General features: G+C 41.4%; 1 protein-coding gene across 1 annotated transcript in view; it reads left to right on the top strand.

Annotated features, from left to right (window-relative positions):
- Positions 1-15,745: 15,745 nt before the first annotated feature.
- LOC135519679 (high affinity nerve growth factor receptor-like) overlaps positions 15,746-23,207 on the top strand; it is a 28,136-nt gene continuing 20,674 nt past the window's right edge. The window contains exons 1-2 of the mRNA XM_064944914.1: positions 15,746-15,758; positions 19,435-19,675. Coding sequence (XP_064800986.1) covers positions 15,746-15,758; positions 19,435-19,675 — 254 coding nt within the window. The remainder of the gene's footprint in view (positions 15,759-19,434; positions 19,676-23,207) is intronic.

Below are 23,207 nucleotides of genomic sequence, written 5' to 3'. Positions count from 1 at the left end.
CTCCTAACCTTTTATATTCAACCTAGGCATGGGTATACTCAAAAGGGCTGCCAGTCCACCGGTTATTCCATAATTGACTTGAATAGGGATGTGCGTTCTGTTCATTCTATTTCTATGGCTGGCAATTCATGTGCAAAGCCTCAGCAACAATGGAGTGCTGGCCTTGGTGATGGTTGCTAGGCAATGGAGGAAATACAATGGCCTCCTTGGAAACCAAAGGCCCTTAAGTGGACTAAAAGGAATGAAATCACACAAAAAAATATATTGATGAGGAAAACAGTGATGCTGTGCACCTTAGAGAAGACATAGAACAACATATTGCTGTGTTGTAGCACATAGGGAGACAGGAAATAGTAGGTACCCCTGAAACGTACGTTGGACTTGAATTCTAGTTCCACGCAGAGCCTTATGGCTTTGGTTCCATGTTGGCTAGACTTATCAATCAATCAATCAAACATACTAATCAATATAATAATCATTAAATGTCCGACTTGTTCTTGTGTTCTGTTTGTCTGTGATTCATGTAAGATGTCTCTTGTTTGACTAACATTTCTTAGTCTAGATGTGGTTACTGTAATAACAACAATCACAGTACAAATAGGGGCTAGCCGTGTAAGTTTACACAAAATATGGAGTTTGTTGTCACTGTTGTGTAATCGGTTACTTCCTCTATCAGATCACATCTGACCTTTACACGATCAAGACATTCTGTGTAAGATGAGGACTGGATGAACCAATTGATCCACATACAACACATTTAATGATCCTTGTGTATTTTAGACAGGCATTGACAAAGTGTACATGCGAAGGGGCTGAGGCTAGAGTGTAGCAGGCTTTACACATATAGATGTTGGGTTTGGCTACAAAATGGAAGCAAATTAGAGAGCGGTCTTAAAAACAGCAGCAGTACACTTGGGCTTGACAATAGTGCTTCTGCTGTACAATATTGTTCTTTTGTGTGGCTAGATGAAACAGGTGCACTTTGCAAGTGGTTGACAGCGGGAAAAGAGAATTCCTAGCCTGTATTTTTAAGAGCTAGTTTGTTAGGAGCTCGTCCGAATAATGAAAATATGGGTAGTTCTCTCATTTAATGAAGGTTTATGCAACTGCAGAATAAACGTATTATATGTCCATTGTCATGAATATATCGAGATGCCTCAATTGCAATCAAACATGAATTATTATCACACAACAAAGCCAACAGGGTTTGATCAAAAGGAGCTTAGGTGGTGAGCTAGGCAGGAGGCGTGGCAATGGGTGTGGTTGCAATTGTAAAGGTAATTTCCTGCGATTTAACATATTCTGCCTTGGAGCTGAAAGTATTTTTCTGTTTTAAATCAAATTGCATTTCTAAGCATTTTTGCCATGGCTAATGCTGTGTTCTTATGCTCAAACAAAATAACAAAATCTATACTCCTAAATTCATAGTTTTGGGAATTTTCGATTCTCCCTGAATGTCTAGCTTTCATTTCGATGAGTTAGCTCTCAAAGACTATATAATGCAATATATATAGGTCCATTATCGTTTCTACATACATTATATCTGTTTTTAGTCGCTTAAGTTTACACTGAAAGTGTTTTTCCATCTCAATGTTTTTCTTCTAAAAGCAGTGTTTGGACCTAGACGGCTCGGAAAAAAACACTTAGGTGGCTCGCCCAATCATTTTCTATGCAGAAAAATCCCTGTCCAGTGTGAAAAAAGTAAAACAATTAAAATTAGATTTCAAGTTCCGATGACTAAATTGTTTTTTAGTCCACAACCAGACTGCATTATATGCACTGCACATTTGACACCTAACGTGATAAATTGTAGACATCTGTAGCCATTAACAAGGTAAACACACTAAAATGAAGGAACCCACTGACCTTCTAAGACCAAACCATAAACTCAACTCAAAGATTCTAAGAGCCATGATGTCCTATTTCTCTGAAAATGCTCCTCCTCCTCTCAAATGAAACGTCATCTCTCCCCCAGCTCTGTGCAGTCTGTTGTGGAGAAACTGAAGCACCCACTCCAAAACAACACTATTATTTGCTCCTCCTGGGGCCGACCCCTGAAGTGTTCTACTCAGTTAGAACTCCTAATGCAGATTCCATTTCAGTAGCTATTAGGCATCCTCCCTATCTACCAGACCTGCCTATTGGAAATACATTCTGCCCCCCCCCCCCATCCCTCCATCCCACCCCTGGGATGCCCTGCAAACTGCTTATTCAAAAATCACATAAATATATGTAATGACATTTCGGAGGCAAAGAGGCCTGTGTGGTTTTTAATTCATATTTAATGGCTGTCAGGCTAAATAGCGGGCCCACTATCCTAAATGGGAGCTGCTCTGCCACTCCCCTCCACTTAGGACTGATAGTTGTCTGCTTTGCTGCTCCTCGTGGCGCTCTCTCTTCCATCCTTGTTCTCTAGTTGAAACAGAGTAGTACACTCTTAGAAAAAACGATTACAAAAGTGTTCTTCGGCTGTCCCCATAGGAGAACCCGTTTTGGTTCCAAGTAAAAACCCTTTCCGGTTCCAGGTAGAACTCTTTTGTGTTCCATGTAGAACCAAAATGGTTCTACCTGGAACCAAAAAGGGTTCTTCATAGGGTTCTCCTGTGGGGACAGCTGAAAAACCCTTTAAGGTTCAAGATATAACCTTTTTTCTGTAGCATGTTCCCTTACTTAGGTTGTTAAAAACAGCCATCTGAGTAGATCAGCCTGAGAAGTGAGGATGGCAAAAATGACCATTGTAACTGAAAAATGACCGTTGTAACTGATTCTATACTACTGATAGGACAGTTGAATAAACGTGACCATCCTCAGACAATGTAAAAGTGTACTTCATAACATCATAGAAAATATACACAAATAACTCAATGTGCAGACAGTCTGTGGAAGAAAAACATCTCCCCAAAATAGTTTTTCTTTATTTAACTAGGCAAGTCAGTTAAGAACAAATTCCTATTTACAATGACAGCTTACCGTGCCAATTCTTACCGGCCAATTCTGCTCCGCCCTATGGTACTCTCAATCACGGTCAGTTGTGATACAGCCTGGAATTAAACCAGGGTATGTAGTGATGCCTCTAGCACTGAGATGCAGTATCTTAGACCGCTGTGCCACTTGCTGAAGACAAATACAAGAAGACAGCAGGAAATAATCGGTAGCAAATTTTTAGATGTCCAGATAATGTACCTATTCTGACGACATTGACAAATAGAAGTAGGCCTACATTACTTTGCTCACAGCTAATGACTGATCAGTGCAACAATACACACTGTGAAATAAAACGGTACCCAAAAGCCAAGAATAGCATTAAGTCATCACAAACAAAGAGGAGGGGTGGGTTAAAAAAACATAATCATAATCACTACTACAAATATTGATGCCCGTCCAGCTTCTTCTTTTTTTTCCAGAGTTGGGCTGAAATGTAAATAAATCTATCAGGGCAAGGAGCTGGAGGCTCGTGTTACCACTACTAACAGTCAAGAGCCTTTTCATGCTGCCCAGGAGGGCCATTCCTGTAACGCAGGCACACTAGAGAGGCCCACAAATCATCTCTCTCTCTCTCTACTTCTCTCTCGTCTTTCTCTCACTCTACCCTCTGTCTCTTGCTTTCTCACTTTCCGTTTCTCTCGCTCTCCTCTTTCATCCCTTTTTTGTTTCTATTCAGTTCTTGTTTGTATTAATCTTCACCGCATTCCCGGCCCATGCCCCTTCTACTATCTTATTCTCCTCCTCTTTCTTCACTCTCTCTTTATACTCTCCACTCTTACACAGCTGCTTACATGTCTGAGAATAACACAATGGACCAAAGACAAGCATAAGAAATGTAGTATTGTGTAGTACACATGCATGTAGAAAGACGGGCTCGGGGTTGTGCTCTGACCCTCATCATATACTATTCTCTTATCATCATATCCCTTATCTCAACAAACAGGTTGAAGCTGATCATTGATGAGCGATGATACTATCTCTGTCCCTGATCAATGCTGGGCTCAGCCTCTATCGATCTGTCTGCATGGAGGGATAGAGCTTTTCTAGTTCTGACCCACACAGGCCAAGTGGGTCACATGGGTCGCGACCACTGTTTGGACAGATCCTAGTAGAGTTTAATAACCATGGCAGAACAACAACACACAATAGGGAAGGGTCATGTCAATGTTCATTCAATATGTTTCTTCATTATTTCTTCAGCAGATGGTGAGATATAATTTTCTTTAACATTGACCTACAAACTGAAGAGCTTTGAGAAAACATCAAGACTGTGATAATACGTCACATTTTATATTTTATAAGAAATTGTGCAAGATATGACTTTATCTGATTTCATTTATGTGGAGCAGTCAGTCCTCAGCTTTACACAGTAGTAGTGTCCTAAGTACTCATAGATGAGGGGTAGCGCTTCCCTTTTTTGGCCCAATTCCAAACCACACCCTAGCCCCTATTCCAGACCCTTGGTAATTCCCTCCTGTCAGATCCATGACAGGGAATCAACATGGGGCCCTAAGGGTATGGGGCTGGAGATCGGTTTGGTATTGGGGCTTTATCTCTGACATCTCCTGTCTCAGGATCAGTTAGTAGCACACTCAACAGTCATACACTTGCTGTTCCCATTGCCGAGTCCAGGTGCCTTTTTTCTGTATTGCTTTCTTTCTATGATTGTCTTTGTTTTTCACTCTGGCAGATCTCCATCTGATGTTTGGAGTTGACTTAGCTCCTGAATCAGAGCATCAATCAACGGTAATTACTGTCAGGCTTCCGGTAGGCCAACCCTCACACCCATATGGACCCAGTCTATCCATCCTGGCCAGTTGGCAGCTTTATAGGCTGGGGCCTGTGTGAAAGTGGGACTCTAACAATGAAACACATTTGACATGTGATTGAGGCATTGAGCCCCAGGGTTTGGCACTCCATTCAACGCCTCACTGCCAGAGCCAATTTACAGTATTCACAGTCTGCCACTCATTTTGTCTACTGTGGATTATCTGCTGTCTGCTTATTCCTCTATTATAGTGTCATCACTATCAGAGTGTATGAGTGATTCCATAGATAGAACCATTCATAATGAATCAATGATAAGGCAAAAGAGAGTTTGAACAGGTGCTTTATAATATACATCATGCTGAATGATTCATCAATATTCTCCGTTCTTATGTTGATCAGAAGCCTCATTGTATCGTGATAGGGTTGATGGAACTACACGAGTGCATGGGATGTGTGTTTTTGTCAAGACCAGGAGAAAGCAATGTGAAGCCTCAGTGGGCGGCCATCCCAGGTGACTCCAGTCTGTTCCTGCCAGTTCCATAAGGATGCTTGGTGCGTAACTTGGAATGAGCTGCATGTGCATTCATGAGTACTGTAGGTCTCACCTTGTGTCTTATTCAGTTATAGAGTGTGCTGCTGCTCACCCCAGGGCACAACTATCCAGATAAAATACATTAGTAATGATGCTCACAAAGATAGAGGTGGAGATCTGGGCCGAGGAATCAATAGAATGAGGGGCAAATGCATAACAAACTTTAAGGAGAGCACTTATGTCTAATTGAATATATACAGTAACTATCAGAGGGGTCCGGTGGGTTGTGATTTTGCTAGGTTAAAAAATATTAGGGAATAGGTTAAAAGTATATATAGCAGGACAAAAACACAATATTGGATTGAGATGGAAATACTTTAGATGGTAAGATTATCAGTGTTTGATTACTTCTTTCTTGGGACATAACAGGTCTCTCTTGTGAAATAGATTTTCAATGTGAAACGGAACATCTGTATGAATAAATGATAAATGATTTGGTTAGCAAAAATGTATTTTCAGAATAGATTAGAATGGGTTGAAAACATCTGTGTTGATTTGAAAGAAGCACCGAGGTTCATCAGCGAGAGGAACATATTGTCTGTCGATGGGAGACAATTGGCCTTGGACCTAAAAATGTGAGTTTATATCAAATAAAATGTAATTGTATTTGTCACATGCTTTGTAAAAAAACAGGTGTAGACTAACAGTGAAATGCTTACTTTACCAACAATCCAGAGAGGATGAAAACAGAGAAATAATAGGAAAGTAAAACATGTATTAATAAATACACAATGAGTAATGACAATTTAGCTATATACACGGGGTACCAGTACCAGAGTCGATATGTAGGGGTAAGAGGTAATTGAGGTAGATATGTACATATAACTAGGATTATTACCTGATCATCTACCTACACTCAAAGCCCACCCAAATATGTTATCTTCCGTTTTTTTAATTTGGTGTCAGCTACCAACTTTGTGTCAGTACACAATACATTTTTTTCACTGCAAATTCACTTTACTGTTGGTAAAAAATGGGGGTAAAAACTGTTGAGAAGCCTTTTGGTCCTAGACTTGGCACTCCGGTACCGCTTGCCATGTGGTAGTGGAGAGAACAGCCTATGACTGGGGTGGCTGGGATCTTTGACAATTTTTATGGCCTTCCTCTGACACTGCCTGGTGTAGAGGTCCTGGATGGCAGGCAGCTTAGTCCCAGTGATGTACTGGGCTGTACACACTACCCTCTGTAGTGCCTTGCGGTTGGAGGCCGAGCAATTGCCATCCCAGGCAGTGATGCAGCCAGTCAGGATGTTCTCAATGTTGCAGCTGTAGAACCTTTTGAGGATCTCTCGAAACAAAATCTTTTTAGTTTCCTGGGGGGAATAGGCTTTGTTGTGCCCTCTTCCTGACTGTCTTGGTGTGTTTGGACCATTCTAGTTTGTTGGTGATGTGGCAACCAAGAAACTTGAAGCCCCAACCTGCTCTACTACAGCCCCGTTGATGAGAATGGGGGCGTGCTCGGTCCTCCTTTTCCTGTAGTCCACAATCATCTCCTTAGTCTTGGTTACGTTGAGGGATAGGTTGTTATTCTGGCACCACCCGGCCAGGTCTCTGACCTCCTCCCTATAGGCTGTCTCGTCATTGTCAGTTATCAGGCCTAGCCCTGTTGTGTCATCTGCAAACTTAATGATAGTGTTGGAGTAGTGCCTGGCCATACATTCGTGGGAGTACAGGAGGGGACTGAGCACGCACCCCTGGGGGGCTCCAGTGTTAAGGATCAGCGTGGTAGATGTGTTACTACCTACCCTCACCACCTGGGGGCGGCCCGTCAGGAAGTTCAGGATCCAGTTGCAGAGGGAGGTTTTTAGTCCCAGGATCCTTAGCTTAGCGATGAGCTTTGAGGGTACTATGGTGTTGAACGCTGAGCTGTAGTCAATGAATAGCATTCTCAGATCCCTTATCTCGCTTGATCCTTGTACTGATGTATATAACATGAATAAGAGGGATCAAAGCAACGACTTGTACAGACAATGGCCATTTATTATAATTTTTCAATCTGCTAATGGAGTTATAACTTTATGTTTATCCCTGTTAACATTTGAATATTAGCTGTGAATAACGTCATAGGTAAGAGGGAGAGAAAGAGGATTGGAGAAGGGGCTGGAGAGAGTGAAAGTGAGAAAGAAAACAGTAAGGGATTTTTGTTCAAAGTTTTGATAAATTGTATATTCCATCTATTGTACCTTAGTCCAAACATTAAACCTGGGCCTGTGCTGTATGTCCAAGAGGTGCCAGAGACAAATAATGAATGATACAGAGCAACAAATGTGTGAAGCAGAGACAGAGAGAGACAATGGAATGAGAGAGAAAACTAGAACGAGAGAGAGATAGAGGGAGAGAGGGAGAAAGCGAAAGGGAAAGAGAGGGGGGAGCGACAAATAGAGGGAAGAAAGAGAGAATAGCGAGACGTGTGTTCATTAGTCCTGGAGCTAACTGCTCCTCTCTCATATAGCTCCTTGAGTTTCAGCTCATCTGCATGAGACAGCCAGGGCCTCTGCTGTCCCTGGTCGGCCAGAGCCCTGGTCTTAATGAGAGGGAGAGGGGGATTTGGGTTACACTCCCCCTTACCTTGCCCTGCTCCAGCCTGGGTATCGATCCTGGGTTTACCCATGTGAGTTTCACTCATACACATACTGGCGAGGGCAGGGCACTACTGTCTGGCTGGGTGGGTGTTGATGTTGGGCCGCTACCATGGAGAGATGCAAATGGAAAATAAGATAATATGGCTAGGATAGAGAGAGGAAGAAAAAAGAGGAGAGGAGTGATGAATTTGAGACGGCTACACCCATCGATCGAAGGAGAGACTTTGTCCAACCAGAGCAGTGATGTCGATGGTGTTGTTCCCACTACCCTCAGATCTGGAGATAAAGATATAACCATGTTTTCAGACACCATGTCTCAGGCTGTGCATTCTGATCTAACAGTAAGATACTGGCAATGAGGCTTCACATAACAACCTGGGGAAAAACAATCAATAACAATAATTTCTTAAGAGGAATGAAATGAAAATTTAAATTGGATTCTTGTAGGAGCAAGGACAGGACATACAGTATCTGGGTAGGATGTCCCTGAAGGAAGTTTTAGAATAGAACAATCCCTTCCCCTGTTGATCAAACCAAGGACGCATTTCACAAGCTACACAGGGGAGACAGATTGTGGGCATTCTATAAAACCTAGTCAGAGGAGGGAGAGGAGAATACAAGTGGAATTGAGAGTGGGTGGTCTAGTACTGAAGGTAATGAAGTACTGTCCAGGGCACTTTCACAACCTAAGTGCAGTTATGCTGCCTTTCTCTGAGTTTTCTCTGTTCCACTCAACCAGTAGCATTAAGCAATTTAAAATCCTACCCTATATGCTGCTTCAGTGTAATTACTCATTAGTGCCAATCAAAAATCCATATGCTCCATTTTCCTTTTCAGAATCCTGCATTTCAAGCTCCTCGTATCAAGGATAGGGTTGGAAAACTACCAGTAATTTACCAAAGTTATCAGAATTGTCTGTCATTTTGGAAATGAACATACTTTTTGGCAACCTATGGAAATCTTGGTAATTTAAACTTGAATAACTTTTAAAAAATCATATAAAAATAAAAATGTTCTAAATCTTGCGTCCATATTGTCCATGAGTTTCTAGTCTATATGTTTCAAGAGAATATAGCGTAATTAATGAAAAAAAGCATCTAATCAACAATGACAACAGTTTGGCCCCAAAAGATTTACAACGAAGACATATAGACATAAATAAATCAAAGTGTGTTAAAATATAAAGGATATCCAACGCTGAAACCCTCATATTGAACACAAACCGTATTCATTAAGTTGATGGGTTGGATTTAGGATACTATTTTACAGCATATTTATTTATCTTATTTTATTGTTTTGTACCTTTTACATGTTATTCACATGTTGTTTACATGTAATTACCTAAACTCCTTAAAAATTTCCCCAAATTCTGTACTTCTGTACTGGTATATTTCTAAAGTTTTGCAACCCTAATTGAGGAAGAAAAAAGGAACATATGGACAATTTACTGTCAATGTCTTGGCTGGAAGGCCTAAGCTACGCCCTCTCAGGTTTCTTTGCCTGACATCTGTGCGATGCTACACTGTTATTGGCCATTTTGTTGGTGGACTGTATGTGAGTGGGTCAATGTACAGCAACTGTAGTGTAGCAATGTAGGCTGGACATGGGCACTGTGTGCATTAACCACTCTCTGTGTAAAAGCCTTTCCTTGTACCTGGTCCAAAATAGCTTTTACTCACTCTCTCTCTTTACTCTGCGCTCACTCTCTAGCTCCCTTCCTCACGCGCTCCAGCTATAGGACATTAAAATGAAGTGGATTGGCTGTTGTTTTAACGTTTGACAGGTATAGCCTCTCTTAGCCTACTCTCTCCGCTCTCGATCTTTCTCCCTCTCTTTCTCTGTTTCTCCCCTTCTCTCTCTCTTTCTTTCTCTCTCGCTCTCCCTTTCTCTATCTCTCTGCCCTACATTTCAACAGCCGTGAATTCATCTGTGCTTCGGTAAAGTTTCAGAGTATGTATGGGATTGCTTTAATAACCCAGGAGAGATCAAGATATAATAATGGATTACAGATGCATATTAATAGTTAATATACTGTATATTGCCATACCTTTCATTGCTTTTAATTATTGTTGCTTATGGTTATGTCTTGGATCGTGGCTATTCATTTGAGTTTCAAGACAACGTGTCATTCCACTCAATTAGCTAATGCTTCCCAAAGAATATGCAAAAGCTTTGGTAAAACTCTCATTTACATGAGAGCACTTAATTAGCAGGTGTGAGCCTGTGAGGCTTTCAAGGAGCAAGCATTTCATAATGTAATTGAATCTAATGGAACAGTAATTTGTAGAATAATGGTAAAAAGCTAGAGGGAGAAAGAGTGTGTGAGAGAGACAGAGTGGGGCTGTTCAGGGTTGGTCTAACTACACATGGTTTCATGGATAAGGTGATGGTTGGTCTAGACCTGGGTCCAAACCTACAATATGCACCACAGTGACCAAGTCCATTTTGAATGAGTGATGTCCAAACCACTGTGGTTATGTTTGACATGACAGGAGGAAGATGGATTCATGGGAGTGAAGGCAGCCATTAATACATATTTGACCATCGATCTTCATGATGCATGAACATAGTAATTTAATCTAATAGTATATTATAAAAAAATATGTAGGTTATTATAAAAAATACATGTAGGTTATTAATAACCTTTTCTTCCCTAAAAGTGACCACCTATTTCAAATTGATAAGAAAATGAGGAAGAAACCTCTTCCACTTTTTATAAATGGAAATTAATATACACTACTGAGATTAATAAAATGAGTTCAAACAGGTCAATGACAGACCCAGGAACAAACATTTGTTGTTACGACGTCCCCAGAACGTTCTGAAATGGTCGCCAAAAGTTGTCAGGATGTTGTGTCATGGACCACTGTATTTCCCTCGTTCCAGGCGTGTCTCGTGGACGTTCCCGGGATGTTTTTAGGACGTTCGCAGGACCTTGTATCATGATCCCCTGGAAGTCTTTCCTTCGTTTACTACAGTATGAAGGGACCAATCAGAGAAATTGGTCTGACAAACATGCAAATAACGGCTCACTACAACAATGCGCACTACAACAGTGGTGTGCAGAACGGCATCTTGGAATGCACAACTCGTCCGCCCTTGTCACGGATGGGCTATAGTCCGGCACAGTGGACTCATTATAATACCCATAAAACCTAGAGGTAAAACCCGGTAATGGTTCCAATCGTTTTACCCCATTAATTTTTACATCTGGGAATTTTGGAACTACTTCATATAAGGTCTGTGTTTTGTGCAGGCTTACCCTGGTGTGACATTTTGATAGCCATGTAATTCTCTCTCGGACAAGGTGAGTTTTCTCAATATATTCCCCTCAATTTACTCTCAAAAATTCGAAATGCTAATTAGAAACAGAGAAGACCTCAGCAAGACTACAGATTCCTGAAGGAAGCTCCAAAGCTCCTGCACGTCATCTCTAGCCGACACTGTCAGCTACCGTTCAACAGCAAAATCAGAGACCTTTTTGCCCAATGAACTTATGTGCCCATCCATGAACTGAAGTCCCATTTTCTCTGTCTTAGCTAGCCACTAACTACACTTTCGCTAGCTAGTTAGCAGAGCAGTAGATCAAATAAATTCTACTTTGCCTAGATTATTGTTTGTACAGTATGTCGACTTATGTGTCTATTTCAGACCTTAGGGCATTTTTCAAGGATGAGCATAAGAGCATTAAAAGGGGAGAAGACCACTATAAGTCTGGCCATGTGGAGAAGAGCAGCTATTGTGAGAGACAACTTACCGGTTTGGTCAGGGCCAGCATGAGGGCTCAAGTTTATCCTGTGTCTGTGAGTTTAGCTATTAAGTTAAGTTTGAGCATCTTAGCAATCCAATGTGTTCTATACACCTGTCAACATTCTACATTTAACATTACATTTAAGTCATTTAGCAGACGCTCTTATCCAGAGCGACTTACAAAATTCTACAACGAAAGAGCCACCTAATCAGTGATGAAATCATTGTCACACCCTGACCATAGTTTGCTTTGTATGTTTCTATGTTTTGTTTGGTCAGGGTGTGATCTGAGTGGGCATTCTATGTTGTGTGTCTAGTTTGTCTGTTTCTGTGTTTGGTCTGATATGGTTCTCAATCAGAGGCAGGTGTTAGTCATTGTCTCTGATTGGGAACCATATTTAGGTAGCCTGTTTGGTGTTGGGTGTTGTGGGTGATTGTTCCTGTCTCTCTGTTTGCACCAGATAGGGCTGTTTAGGTTTTCTCGCGTTTAATGTTTTTGTTAGTCTATTCATGTATAGTTTTCTTTATTAAAGAACCATGAATAGAAACCACGCTGCATTTTGGTCCTCCTCTCCTTCAACTCAAGAGAACCGTTACAATCATTAACCAGGTTACCCCGGATACCAGACTTCGATGAGTGATAACTCAGTTCTAGAATGTTGTCATTGATGGAAGAAAAAGCTATTGATATTCAAAATTGACTTTGTCTAGACATCTAGTCTGTATTATAGTTTCATAACCAGAGGCAAATCTTCAAAGGCACAGTATTTACAGTTGAAGTCGGAAGTTTACATACACTTATGTTGGAGTCATTTTCAACCACTCCACAAATTTCTTGTTAACAAACTATAGTTTTGGCAAGTCGGTTAGGACATCTACTTTGTGCATGACTGCAACGACTGTAAGTCATTTTCCAACAGTTGTTGACATACAGATTATATCACTTAAAATTCACTGTATCACAATTCCAGTAGGTCAGAAGTTTCCATACATTAAGTTGACTGTGACTTTAAACAGCTTGGAAAATTCAAGAAAATTTCTGATAGCTTCTGATAGGCTAATTTACATCATTTGAGTCAATTGGAGGTGTACCTGTGGATGTATTACAAGGCCTACCATCAAACTCAGTGCCTCTTTGCTTGATATCATGGGAAAATCAAAAGAAATCAGCCAAGACCTCAGAAAAAAATTGTAGACCTCCACAAGTCTGGTTCATCCTTTGGAGAAATTTCCAAACGCTTGAAGGTACCACTTTCATCTGCACAACCAACAGCACACAAGTATTAACACCATGGGACCACGCAGCTGTCATTACCGCTCAGGAAGGAGACATGTTCTGTCTCCTAGAGATGAACGTACTTTGGTGCGAAAAGTGCAAATCAATCCCAGAACAACAGCAAAGAATCTTGTGAAGATGCTGGAGGAAACAAGTACAAAAGTATCTATATCCACAATAAATAAAAAAGTCCTATATCGACATAACCTGAAAGGCTGCTCAGCAAGGAAGAAGCCACTCCTTCAAAACCGCCATAAAAAAGCCAGACTACGGTTTGCAACTGCAAATGGGGACAAAGATCGTACTTTTTGGAGAAATGTTCTCTGGTCTGATGAATCAAAAATAGAACTGTTTAGCCATAATGACCATCATCATGTTTGGAGGAAAAGGGGGAGGCTTGCAAGCCGAAGAACACCATCCCAACCGTGAAGCACAGGGGTGGCAGCATCATGTTGTGGGGGTGCTTTGCTGCAGGAGGGACTGGTCCACTTCACAAAATAGATGGCATCATAAGGTAGGAAAATTATGTGGATATATTGAAGCATCATCTCATTACATCAGTCAGGAAGTTAAAGCTTGGTTGCAAATGGGTCTTCCAAATGGACAATGACACCAAGCATACTACCAAAGTTGTGTCAAAATGGCTTAAGGACAACTAAGTCAAGGTATTGGAGTGGCCATCACAAAGCCCTGACCTCAAGCCCATAGAAAATCTGTGGGCAGAACTGAAAAAGTGTGTGCGATTAAGGAGGCCTACAAACTTGACTCAGTTACACCAGCTCTGTCAGGAGGAATTGGCCGAAATTCACCCAACGTATTGTGAGAAGGTTGTGGAAGGCTACCCGAAACGTTTGACCCAAGTTAAACAATTTAACAGCAATGCTACCACATTTACATTTACAGCGACTTACAAATTCACCTTCTGACATCAGTGGAACAGCCACTTTACAATAGTGCATCTAAATCATTTAAGGGGGGGGTGAGAAGGATTGCTTTATCCTATCCTAGGTATTCCTTGAAGAGGTGGGGTTTCAGGTGTCTCCGGAAGGTGGTGATTGACTCCGCTGTCCTGGCGTCGTGAGGGAGTTTGTTCCACCATTGGGGGGCCAGAGCAGCGAACAGTTTTGACTACCAAATACTAATGGAGTGTATGTAAACTTCTGACCCACTGGGAATGTGATGAAAGTAATAAAAGCTGAAATAAATCATTCTCTCTACTATTATTCTGACATTTCATATTCTTAAAATAAAGTGGTGATCCTAACTGACATAAAACAGTGCATTTTTACTGGGATTAAATGTCAGAAATGGTGAAAAACTGAGTTTAAATGTATTAGACTAAGGTGTATGTAAACTTCTGACTTCAACTGTATTAATTCAAGGGGTACATGCATTCACACAGTCTTGATTTATAGGATCCCACTATATGATTGATATGTCAAGTGATAAAATCCCAAGTTATCAATGAAAGCTTTATGGAAAAAAATGCACAAAATGACAGTTTTTTAAAATTTCTACAGCTGTAATGTCATCAATCAAATCAAACTTTATTTATATAGCACATTTCTTACATCTAGTGCTGAAATGAGGTGTTCATAGTCATTGGATGGGGTGTTGTCTGTAAAGTGGGGCTCAGATAACGAAGAGGAGGACATCAAGTAATTCAAAATGGCTACAGGGATGGATGTGCATGAGTCAGGTCTTTAAGTCACAGGGTCTGGGATCCTGGGTGCCTCAGTGGATGGTCTGGTGGGCATCACAGCAGTAGTGGAGGTCAAGTGCATGGTGCAAGGTACAAGGGACCTTACCATTGAAGAGGCAGTGAAGTCAAGTAGGGAGGGTCTTACATCCTCGGTGAAGACCATCCTTACTTGCAACAGGTCCAAGGTCAACTCCACATCACTGGAAGGGACACCTGCTTATTTCGTTGCGTGGACCACCAAGCCTCCATCACTATCCCCATCCAGCGTGACGACTTCTGACAGACTCGTAATGATCCTCCTGTCAGTACCTAGTTTTCAGGGTATATTCCACATAGTTCATACACACATGCACTAGGCTCCCAGAATAGGTTATATTACATACAGGTTTTGCTCAAAACAGCCAACTAAAGTAATGTAGTTAACATAAGTTTAATAAATAAGGCTGGTCTGTGTTCATCTTGAAACAGTCATTATGCTAGCCTATGCTGGTTTTCTTTTTACTTGTAAGGAAGGTAATGTGCATTGAACAACTACAGCTGGTGGGTATCTAGCTAATTTTCATAAGAACCTAGCTAACTACAGATCTTTGTCCTAACCAAAATGGATTGTTAGCAGCTAGCAAACAGGGCTTACCTTATCACATGGCTCCAGCGACACCTCTCGCTTACAGAGGATGGAAAACGGTCAAATGCACGTGTGCTTATCGGAGTAGTGGTTACAATCCGTTACATAGCACAGAACCATCCTTGCTTCCGATCGACAGAGAGACCCTAAGGTTAGCTAGTTCGCTACAAAGGCCAGAGAGTAATTAAAAGGTCATTTGAAAATGCTAAACAAGAATACACACGAGAAACACTATTAATTATTTACACAAGAAACTAAACAGGCTATAATATCTACTTGCTAGGATACTTGCTACTTGTCGAAGAGTTTGCATTGAGAGATGATGTCAAAGCTTGCGTCAAGATGTGTAGTTCTGTATGCTAGCCACATTGGAGGCTAATTAGCATTTCAATTTGTGGGGTAATTACAGGCAAATATATTGATAAATGTTACCTGGTCCGAGAGAGATTTGCATGGATATCAAAATGTCACGCCAGGGTAAACACGAAACACTGACCTTATATGAAGTAGTTCTAAAATCACCAACGAAAAAATGATTGGAACCAGTTCTGGGTTTTACCGCTAGGTTTTATGGGTATTATGACTCATACTGTGGTACTCAATTGCAGCAGATGACCACACAGGGTCCCAATCCTATCAGCTAAAAACAAGAAGAAGCGACTCCAGCGGGCACATGATCACCAGCACTGGACAATTGAGGAGTGAAAAAACATTGCCTGGTCCGACAAAATCCCAGGTCCTGTTGCATCATGCTGATGGCAGAGTCAGGATTTGGTGTAAAGCAGCATAGGTTTATGGCCCCATCATACCTGGTGTCAATGGTACAGGCTGATGGTGGTGGTGTAGTGGTGTGGGGATTGTTTTCCTGGCACACATTAGGTCCCTTGATTCCAATTGAGCAATGTTTCCTTGCCCCAAAGATTTTAGGCTGTTCTGAAGGCCAAGGTAGGTCTGACCTAGTACGAGATGGGTGTAACCTAATAAACAGGGCCAGTGAGCGTATATTTCCACACTATGAGGTTGGAATAATATTGTGAAAATTATGATGATACCCTTTAAGTGTAAGAGCTGTTTGAAAAGGCCACCCTTACATTTCTGCCTGTTTTGGTGGGATGGAGTTTTGGCTTTCCATGGTGACATCACCATGTGGTAAATGAGTTAATATATCAATGAGAAAGATAATTCCAAACCTCTCTGCCAATAACAGCTAGTTTTCAGTTTCCCCCTTCCCACTCAGACCACTCCCAGACCGTCCTAGTGTAACAGTACAACTTTAGTCCGTCCCCTCGCCCATACCCGGGCGCGAACCAGGGACCCTCTGCACACATCAACAACAGTCACCCTCGTAAGCATAACTTTAGACCGACCCATACTCCGTTACCCATCGCCCACAAAAGCCGCGGCCCTTGCAGAGCCCACTACTTCAAGGTCTCAGAGCAAGTGACGTCACCGATTGAAACGCTCCGCTAACTAAGCTTACACATCACCCCCTTTTGACAGCAACCAGTGATCCGGGTCAACAGCATCAATGTAACAGTATAACGACCGTCCCCTCACCCATACCCGGGCGCCAACCTGGGACCCTCTGCACACATCAACAACAGTCACCCACGAAGCATCGGTTACTCATCGCTCCACAAAAGCCGCGGCCCTTGCAGAGCAAGACCTACTACTTTAAGGTCTCAGAGCAAGTGACGTCACCGATTGAAACGCTATTTAGCGCGCACCGCTAACTAAGCTAGCCGTTTCACATCCGTTACACTAGCAAAATTATTGATTGAGAAATTGTTGCTCCTTTTTGACCATTTTAATTTGAAAACAAAAGGTATTTAATTGTTACCCATTGTTAATAGTTACCCAGAAATGATTTGATATTGAGATTAAAACGGCTGCATTGGAGCTTTAATGTTCCTAGAACGTTTTCAGAACTTCAGTTAGATAACATCTCACTGAAACCTAAAAGGGATCCAACGGGAATGTTACCTAATATCCTTAGGATGTCCTCTGTGATGCTTTGAGGTCCTTGATGAGGTTTCAGCATGGTGAATATTGGTGATTTGTCCTTAATTTGATTACCCGTTGTTCTGATTGGCTGCTTTATTCAGTATACCCTGCACTGCCCTTGATTATTGGAGACTTCCTATCCCTACCTCCATCATAGATTTGGAACATTAGCTCAAACAGAAATAAGAAACTATATGTATTCTCTATATTTTCTTATGTTCAGAGAACATGGAATATGATGCATAAGCATTCCTTTGCATAAGCATTCCTCATTTCAATGCAAACAGACATGTACGCTGCCACACAAACTGCCACTTAAAAGAAAATAAACCAAACAACTGTTGAAAAACATTAACTCATTTAATTAAGTTTCACTTGAAGTCTTCTTCACTTTGGTATCAATCCATGCATTAATAATGGTTGGTACAAAGCATTCTGTATGCTCAATGTCATATTTCACACATCAAACACTATGCTACACATTTATCTACTCCACTAGAACACTTCCGTGGTGAAGAAGCTTCTTGCCTTCCCATCTTACAAGCTGAGCTCAGTAAAAGTATGGAGAGTAGGGAGGAAGTACTGAGCCATCACTATCTCCTGACTACTGCAGCAGAAATGGCAATTCAGCTTATAGCTGGTAATTGTGGTCAGGACACTATGACCTTATTCATGTGCATGGTGACTAAGAGGGATGGGGGTGGGGCATACTATTTGTCTCTGGGGTAAGAACTGGCTCTGTCTCATAGACGAGATGGAGGGCCACAAGTAATGCTAATTCTACATGATGTTTCTGCGCGATTGCAGTGAGCTATTTTAGCCTTCCTTGAGTAACATTCTGACGAGAAATATTTGAGCCATGATGTCATCTTTACAAAAGATATTCCGACATGAGGTTTACAGCTAATCATGCTAACCCTGTCTTATGACTATGTCACAGGGTAGAAAAGTGACAGGTTCTGGGTCTGGGTTGAGCAGGCAGTGTGAAAGCAGAGGCAAACAACAAAAGTAACGGTTCAACCCATTTGTTTTAAGGATTGGTGTTTGCCAAGGTTTCAGCACACAGTTTTTCAATTCAATTCGGATTTCATCACCTCCATATTTCATTTACATAAACATCCTTTTCTCTTACGTTTAGCTTAAAATCCATGTTAGTTAAAACCATCATACAACTTACAAACCAAACAAAAAGGGACACAAGCAGCAACACAAGCCAGCAGGCAGGAGTCCATTATCACTTATCATACAGCACACAGTACATTTGCCATGTGCTCTAATGAAACATTTCAGCCTTAAGCTCTGTTGCAACATGGATCCACCATGCCTCTGGGCTGCATCACTTTCTGTGGGAGTCCGCCTGGAACACAAAAACAAGGGGGTTTTAATACACAATTAAAAATCACATTATACATTAATCGTCCAATAGGAATGCTTGATTATTACACATTGTTACATAAAGTAATGTAACAATTACCCCTTTGTAAATGAATGAAATAATTACATGAAATAATAACCCTGTCAAAAAGTGATTGACCGCCTCATAGCCTGTTGTGTTGACTAGGGTTTCCTAGTATTGTATCTTCCCCGATTTGTCCACAACCACCACTAAATCCCTTATTAGCTCTGATCTCACAAACCTACAAGGGAAGTAACCTCATTCATAAACCCATGCAGATAGATGGATTTATCATTTGCAACCATCTTCACTGCATGAGACTGGTTGGTACCCAAGAGTCCTGACTTCTTAGTTGTCTCACACCTGCAACCACTGGTGGGACAGGAGACATCTCACTCAGAAGCAGAAGATCATATCACCATCATCCCATCTCATCTCTTTGTCTGGTGACAGTGGCTCTCCCACACAGTCAACTAATGGCCTGCCTTGCCCCTCCCTCCAAGAGAGAGAAAGAGAGAGAATGAGAGAGAGAGAGACAGAGAGAGAGAGGGAGAAGGGGGTGACGGTGGGGAAGCTGAGCCTACCAGCATCCCCAGGGTCCCTTGCCTGCCTTGCTCCTGCTGCTAGCTGCTCCTGTGGCTCAGTACCAGAGTCTCCTGGCTGGGATCACAACCCTGCGAGTCAGCCCAGAGAAGATCTGCTGTGTGTGGAACCTCCCAGTCTATTCTCCTGTTTAGTCCTACTCTGTCTCAGTCTGCACTGACAACTCTCTGAGCTGCTCTTCCACCATCTCCATCATCATGGCTGTGGGTTCTGCTCCATGGGCAGCCCCACTGGCCCTGGTACTACTGGCTATCACCCTGGCGGTGCCAGCCCTGGGAGGGTGCCCATCCGCCTGCCGGTGCTCCTTCGCCATGCTACAGTGCCTGGAGCCCAATGGCATTGCCACTATACCCACGTTGGCACTACAGGAGAGCGAGAACGTCACGGAAATGTGAGTGCAGTTGGTTGCATGGATGGTTGGTTGGTTGGTTGATTGGTTCTGCTGGGTTTGTTGTGTGTGTTTGTCAAGTGCTCATGTTTTGCTTATCTATCTGTTGGCTCCGTCTTGGATGGGGATGTCTGGTAGTGTAATGAGTTCGGTTGGCATAATGGTTAATCCATTGCTTTGCTGATCTGATGTTGGTTGCGTGACCGGCTTGAGCTGTTTGAAACAATGCTGGGCACGGAACAACAAATACATGTCTTAATAGGAGATGGTGAATATAGTCCAGTATAGAGTTTAATCAAGGTGATTGGTTTCCATTCATTTTCATGGAGAGTTACTTGACCCTATGGATTGAGTACATTTTGTATAGCCACCGGCCTTCAGTGTGTGTTAGTATGGTGATGAGCTGGTTAGATAACGGACTTCATTTGAAATGGTGTTCTTGCTTTGATGATTGCTTTTGCAAATTAGATTGGTAAAAGACACTCTGTGCAGGCACTTCTTGTGAAGTTTCATAGGACTGTTAATACAATTATTAAAGATGAAAAGTCCATGAGATTCAAAGAGTATGTATCAAAGTATTCAGAGATGATCCGTCTTACATCTTATCAGAGACTTCTACTCCTAGTCCTCTTTCCATGATTTGTACAACTGGAGTTTCTCAATTTCTGTTTCCAGTGAACAAATTCCATTCCATGAACTTATGAAATTGAACTCCCCCGTTTTGAGTTGGGGTTACAGAGGCTGTTTGATCTTGTGTCCGGTGGTTTTGCACGGGCTGTACTGGGGCGCGATGCGCTGTAAGAGAACACTGTCGATAAGAGCAGAGTTGGTGTTAGTGGAGTGATCAGGTCTGTGGGATTTTGTTGATATTGACACTGCTTCACTGATACTCTGCCTTGCTGACTGCAAACAGACTCTTCCACATCATGCATCATAGAGGCACTATAGCAGCAAGATGTTCAGATACATACATCCTTGCCTGGTGAGGGTCATCCTCACAAACCCATTGAGAACATGTGGTTGTGCAGGAGGCTTGTGGTTCCCGAAGGACTATTAACCAACAGATTATACATACTTAAGTAAAACTGCATAGAAGAGACACATATAATATTTTAAAGGGTACACAGTACACTCCACTTAAAGAGGCGCTACGGGATCCAGATTCATATGGCATGAATTGGATTTGTTACACATCACACGACTTGCACCATTCAGATGATATCCCACAAAATGGATGACATAGGACACAATTGGATGATGTCGTACGCACAAAAACAGGGACCACTTTTAGCTCATGAGCACCACTTTCAAAACTGGCTGAAAATATTCAAAAGTTGGAAAATTGATCTTTAAGCAATTATCTGTTACTTTACAGTACACAGCTCTATCCACTCTTTTCAGAGAATTGGAAAATGGCTGTTATACTTAGGCTATACAGTACTGAAAATGGAACACAGAACTAAATGCTGTTTGCTGTAATCTCATACGGTTCTGTCTTTGTTCCTCTCTACTGCTCTCAACAATTAACACTCAATCTAGCTCGTTAAGGGAGAGACTGGCATGTCCAGCTAGTACTGAACTTTCTCCCTCTATGCCTCTACTCCTCTCTCTCTCTCTCTGTATATATATATATATATATATATATATATATATATATATATATATATATATATATCAGTACCTGTGGCTTAACTTGTTACTTAGAACTCCAGCAGAGTTCTAAGCAATTCAATTAATAACCAAGAGCTGCTCTTTCGGCATGTGTTTCAGGGGAACAAACAAGAAACCATTAACTGTGGAACAGTGGCCCAAATTCATCATGCACTAAGTTATAAATTAAATTTTGCCAATTGTCAGCGGATGCCCGTCTGAGAACGCTAGATGAAATATGACCCACTTGGCTCAATCCAATAAGCATGGGGGCGATTGGTGATTCTCATTCCACCTGTCCTGCAATTACATTACTGCTCCGTGGGTGAAATAAATATCTGTGTTGCGTAGTGACAGACTGAATCAGTAGTGCCTCACTGTTAGAGAAGGAAATATTTGGTGATGGAGATGTTTGGGGCACTGCCCAGCGGGCAAAACTGGCTGCAATGATGTCTGGCTGATGTCTTTAGTGATGTCATGGTCAGGTTGTATACTGACTGTAAAAAGGACATTTTTAGTGATCAGAAAGAGAGGTCTTCACCTGGTTGTAATCTGGTTATCGGTTGTCATGTCAACCAGATACCAATGAAAATATATGACACATTTTCCAGGTGTTGAAAAAGGGTTGGGTACTGTTTTTTTAAGCTATCATATTTGGCTATACTGTATGTGAAAAAGCTTGGATTTTTTCTTGATAAAATTGTTGAAGTAGAGGGAAATGTTTCCACCTTGGTCCTTTTTTGCTGCTTTACTTGTGGTTATTGATACAGTAATATCATAAATATCATATATAACAGTCCATATAAAATGTACCATTTCTGGCCACGTCGTTTACAAATGTAGGATCTTAACCTGTTGCAGGATAACCTTTTTGCAATGCAGGAGGTTTAAAAAGGCTTCTGACATTTGTAATCACATTTAGACATTTCAGACTTGATTTTCCCTTATGAAAAATGTATCAACCCCCACAAAAATGTCCAATAATTATAATCTGCATAATAATTCACATTTCCTTTTTGCTGCAAGAGGATTTTCCTGCTGTAACAAACTAGCTCAAATTATGATCCTACATCTGTACAGTACACTCTTAGAAAAAAAAGATTCCAAAGGGATTCTTCGGCTGTCCCATAGGAGAAGCCTTTTGATTTTCATGTAGAACCCTCTGTGTAGTGGTTCTACACGGAACCGCAAAAAGGGTTTTACCTGGAACCAGAAAGGGTTCTTCAAAGGGTTATACTGTATACTATGGGGACAGACAAATAACCCTTTTATGTTCTAGATAGCATATTTTTGTTCTAAGATGGAATATACAAAGAGGTTCAAGATACTGTAGTTCAAGAGTAGGGCAAAGTGACCTTGTGTTAAATGAGTGTTGAGTTGACATACTGTCCTCTCGTTAAATAATAGGTGCGTCTGGAAATGTGGAAAATGAGTCATTGAAGAGAATTTACCATTAGCAATGTCAAATGAGTGTCTTGCAAGAAGGCAAATGGTTTTTCCAAGTCTTCTCTACAGTAGATTTAGTTTTCTTAGCATCTGCGTTGGTCTGGTTATGCTATCAGTTGTCAGGCTCTAGCCCATAAAGGCCCATGGTTTGGACAATGCACTCATGAATTTCACTATGAAATATAACACTCAGTGCTGTACTGTGTCAATTCAGTACATTTTTAGGGCTTTCATCACATTTAATACATGTACAATCTTTTGTATTGGTCATTACATTAACTGTCCTGCTCTGCCTGGATTGCTGTGGGTAAAAATTATTGATAACAATAAAGATAATTTTCTGTTCAAGCATTTTGTTTTGTTGCTTATAATAAGCCTATGAAGCTCATTGTTCCTCGACAGTATTTTAGTATTTTACTTTTCAGTAGATTTTTTTTGT

This window comes from Oncorhynchus masou, chromosome 29 (assembly GCF_036934945.1).
Source record: "Oncorhynchus masou masou isolate Uvic2021 chromosome 29, UVic_Omas_1.1, whole genome shotgun sequence".
In the NCBI taxonomy this organism is placed as follows: domain Eukaryota; kingdom Metazoa; phylum Chordata; class Actinopteri; order Salmoniformes; family Salmonidae; genus Oncorhynchus; species Oncorhynchus masou.
Note: the sequence above shows the minus strand (reverse complement) of the source record. Positions and strands in the feature narration are given on the sequence as shown.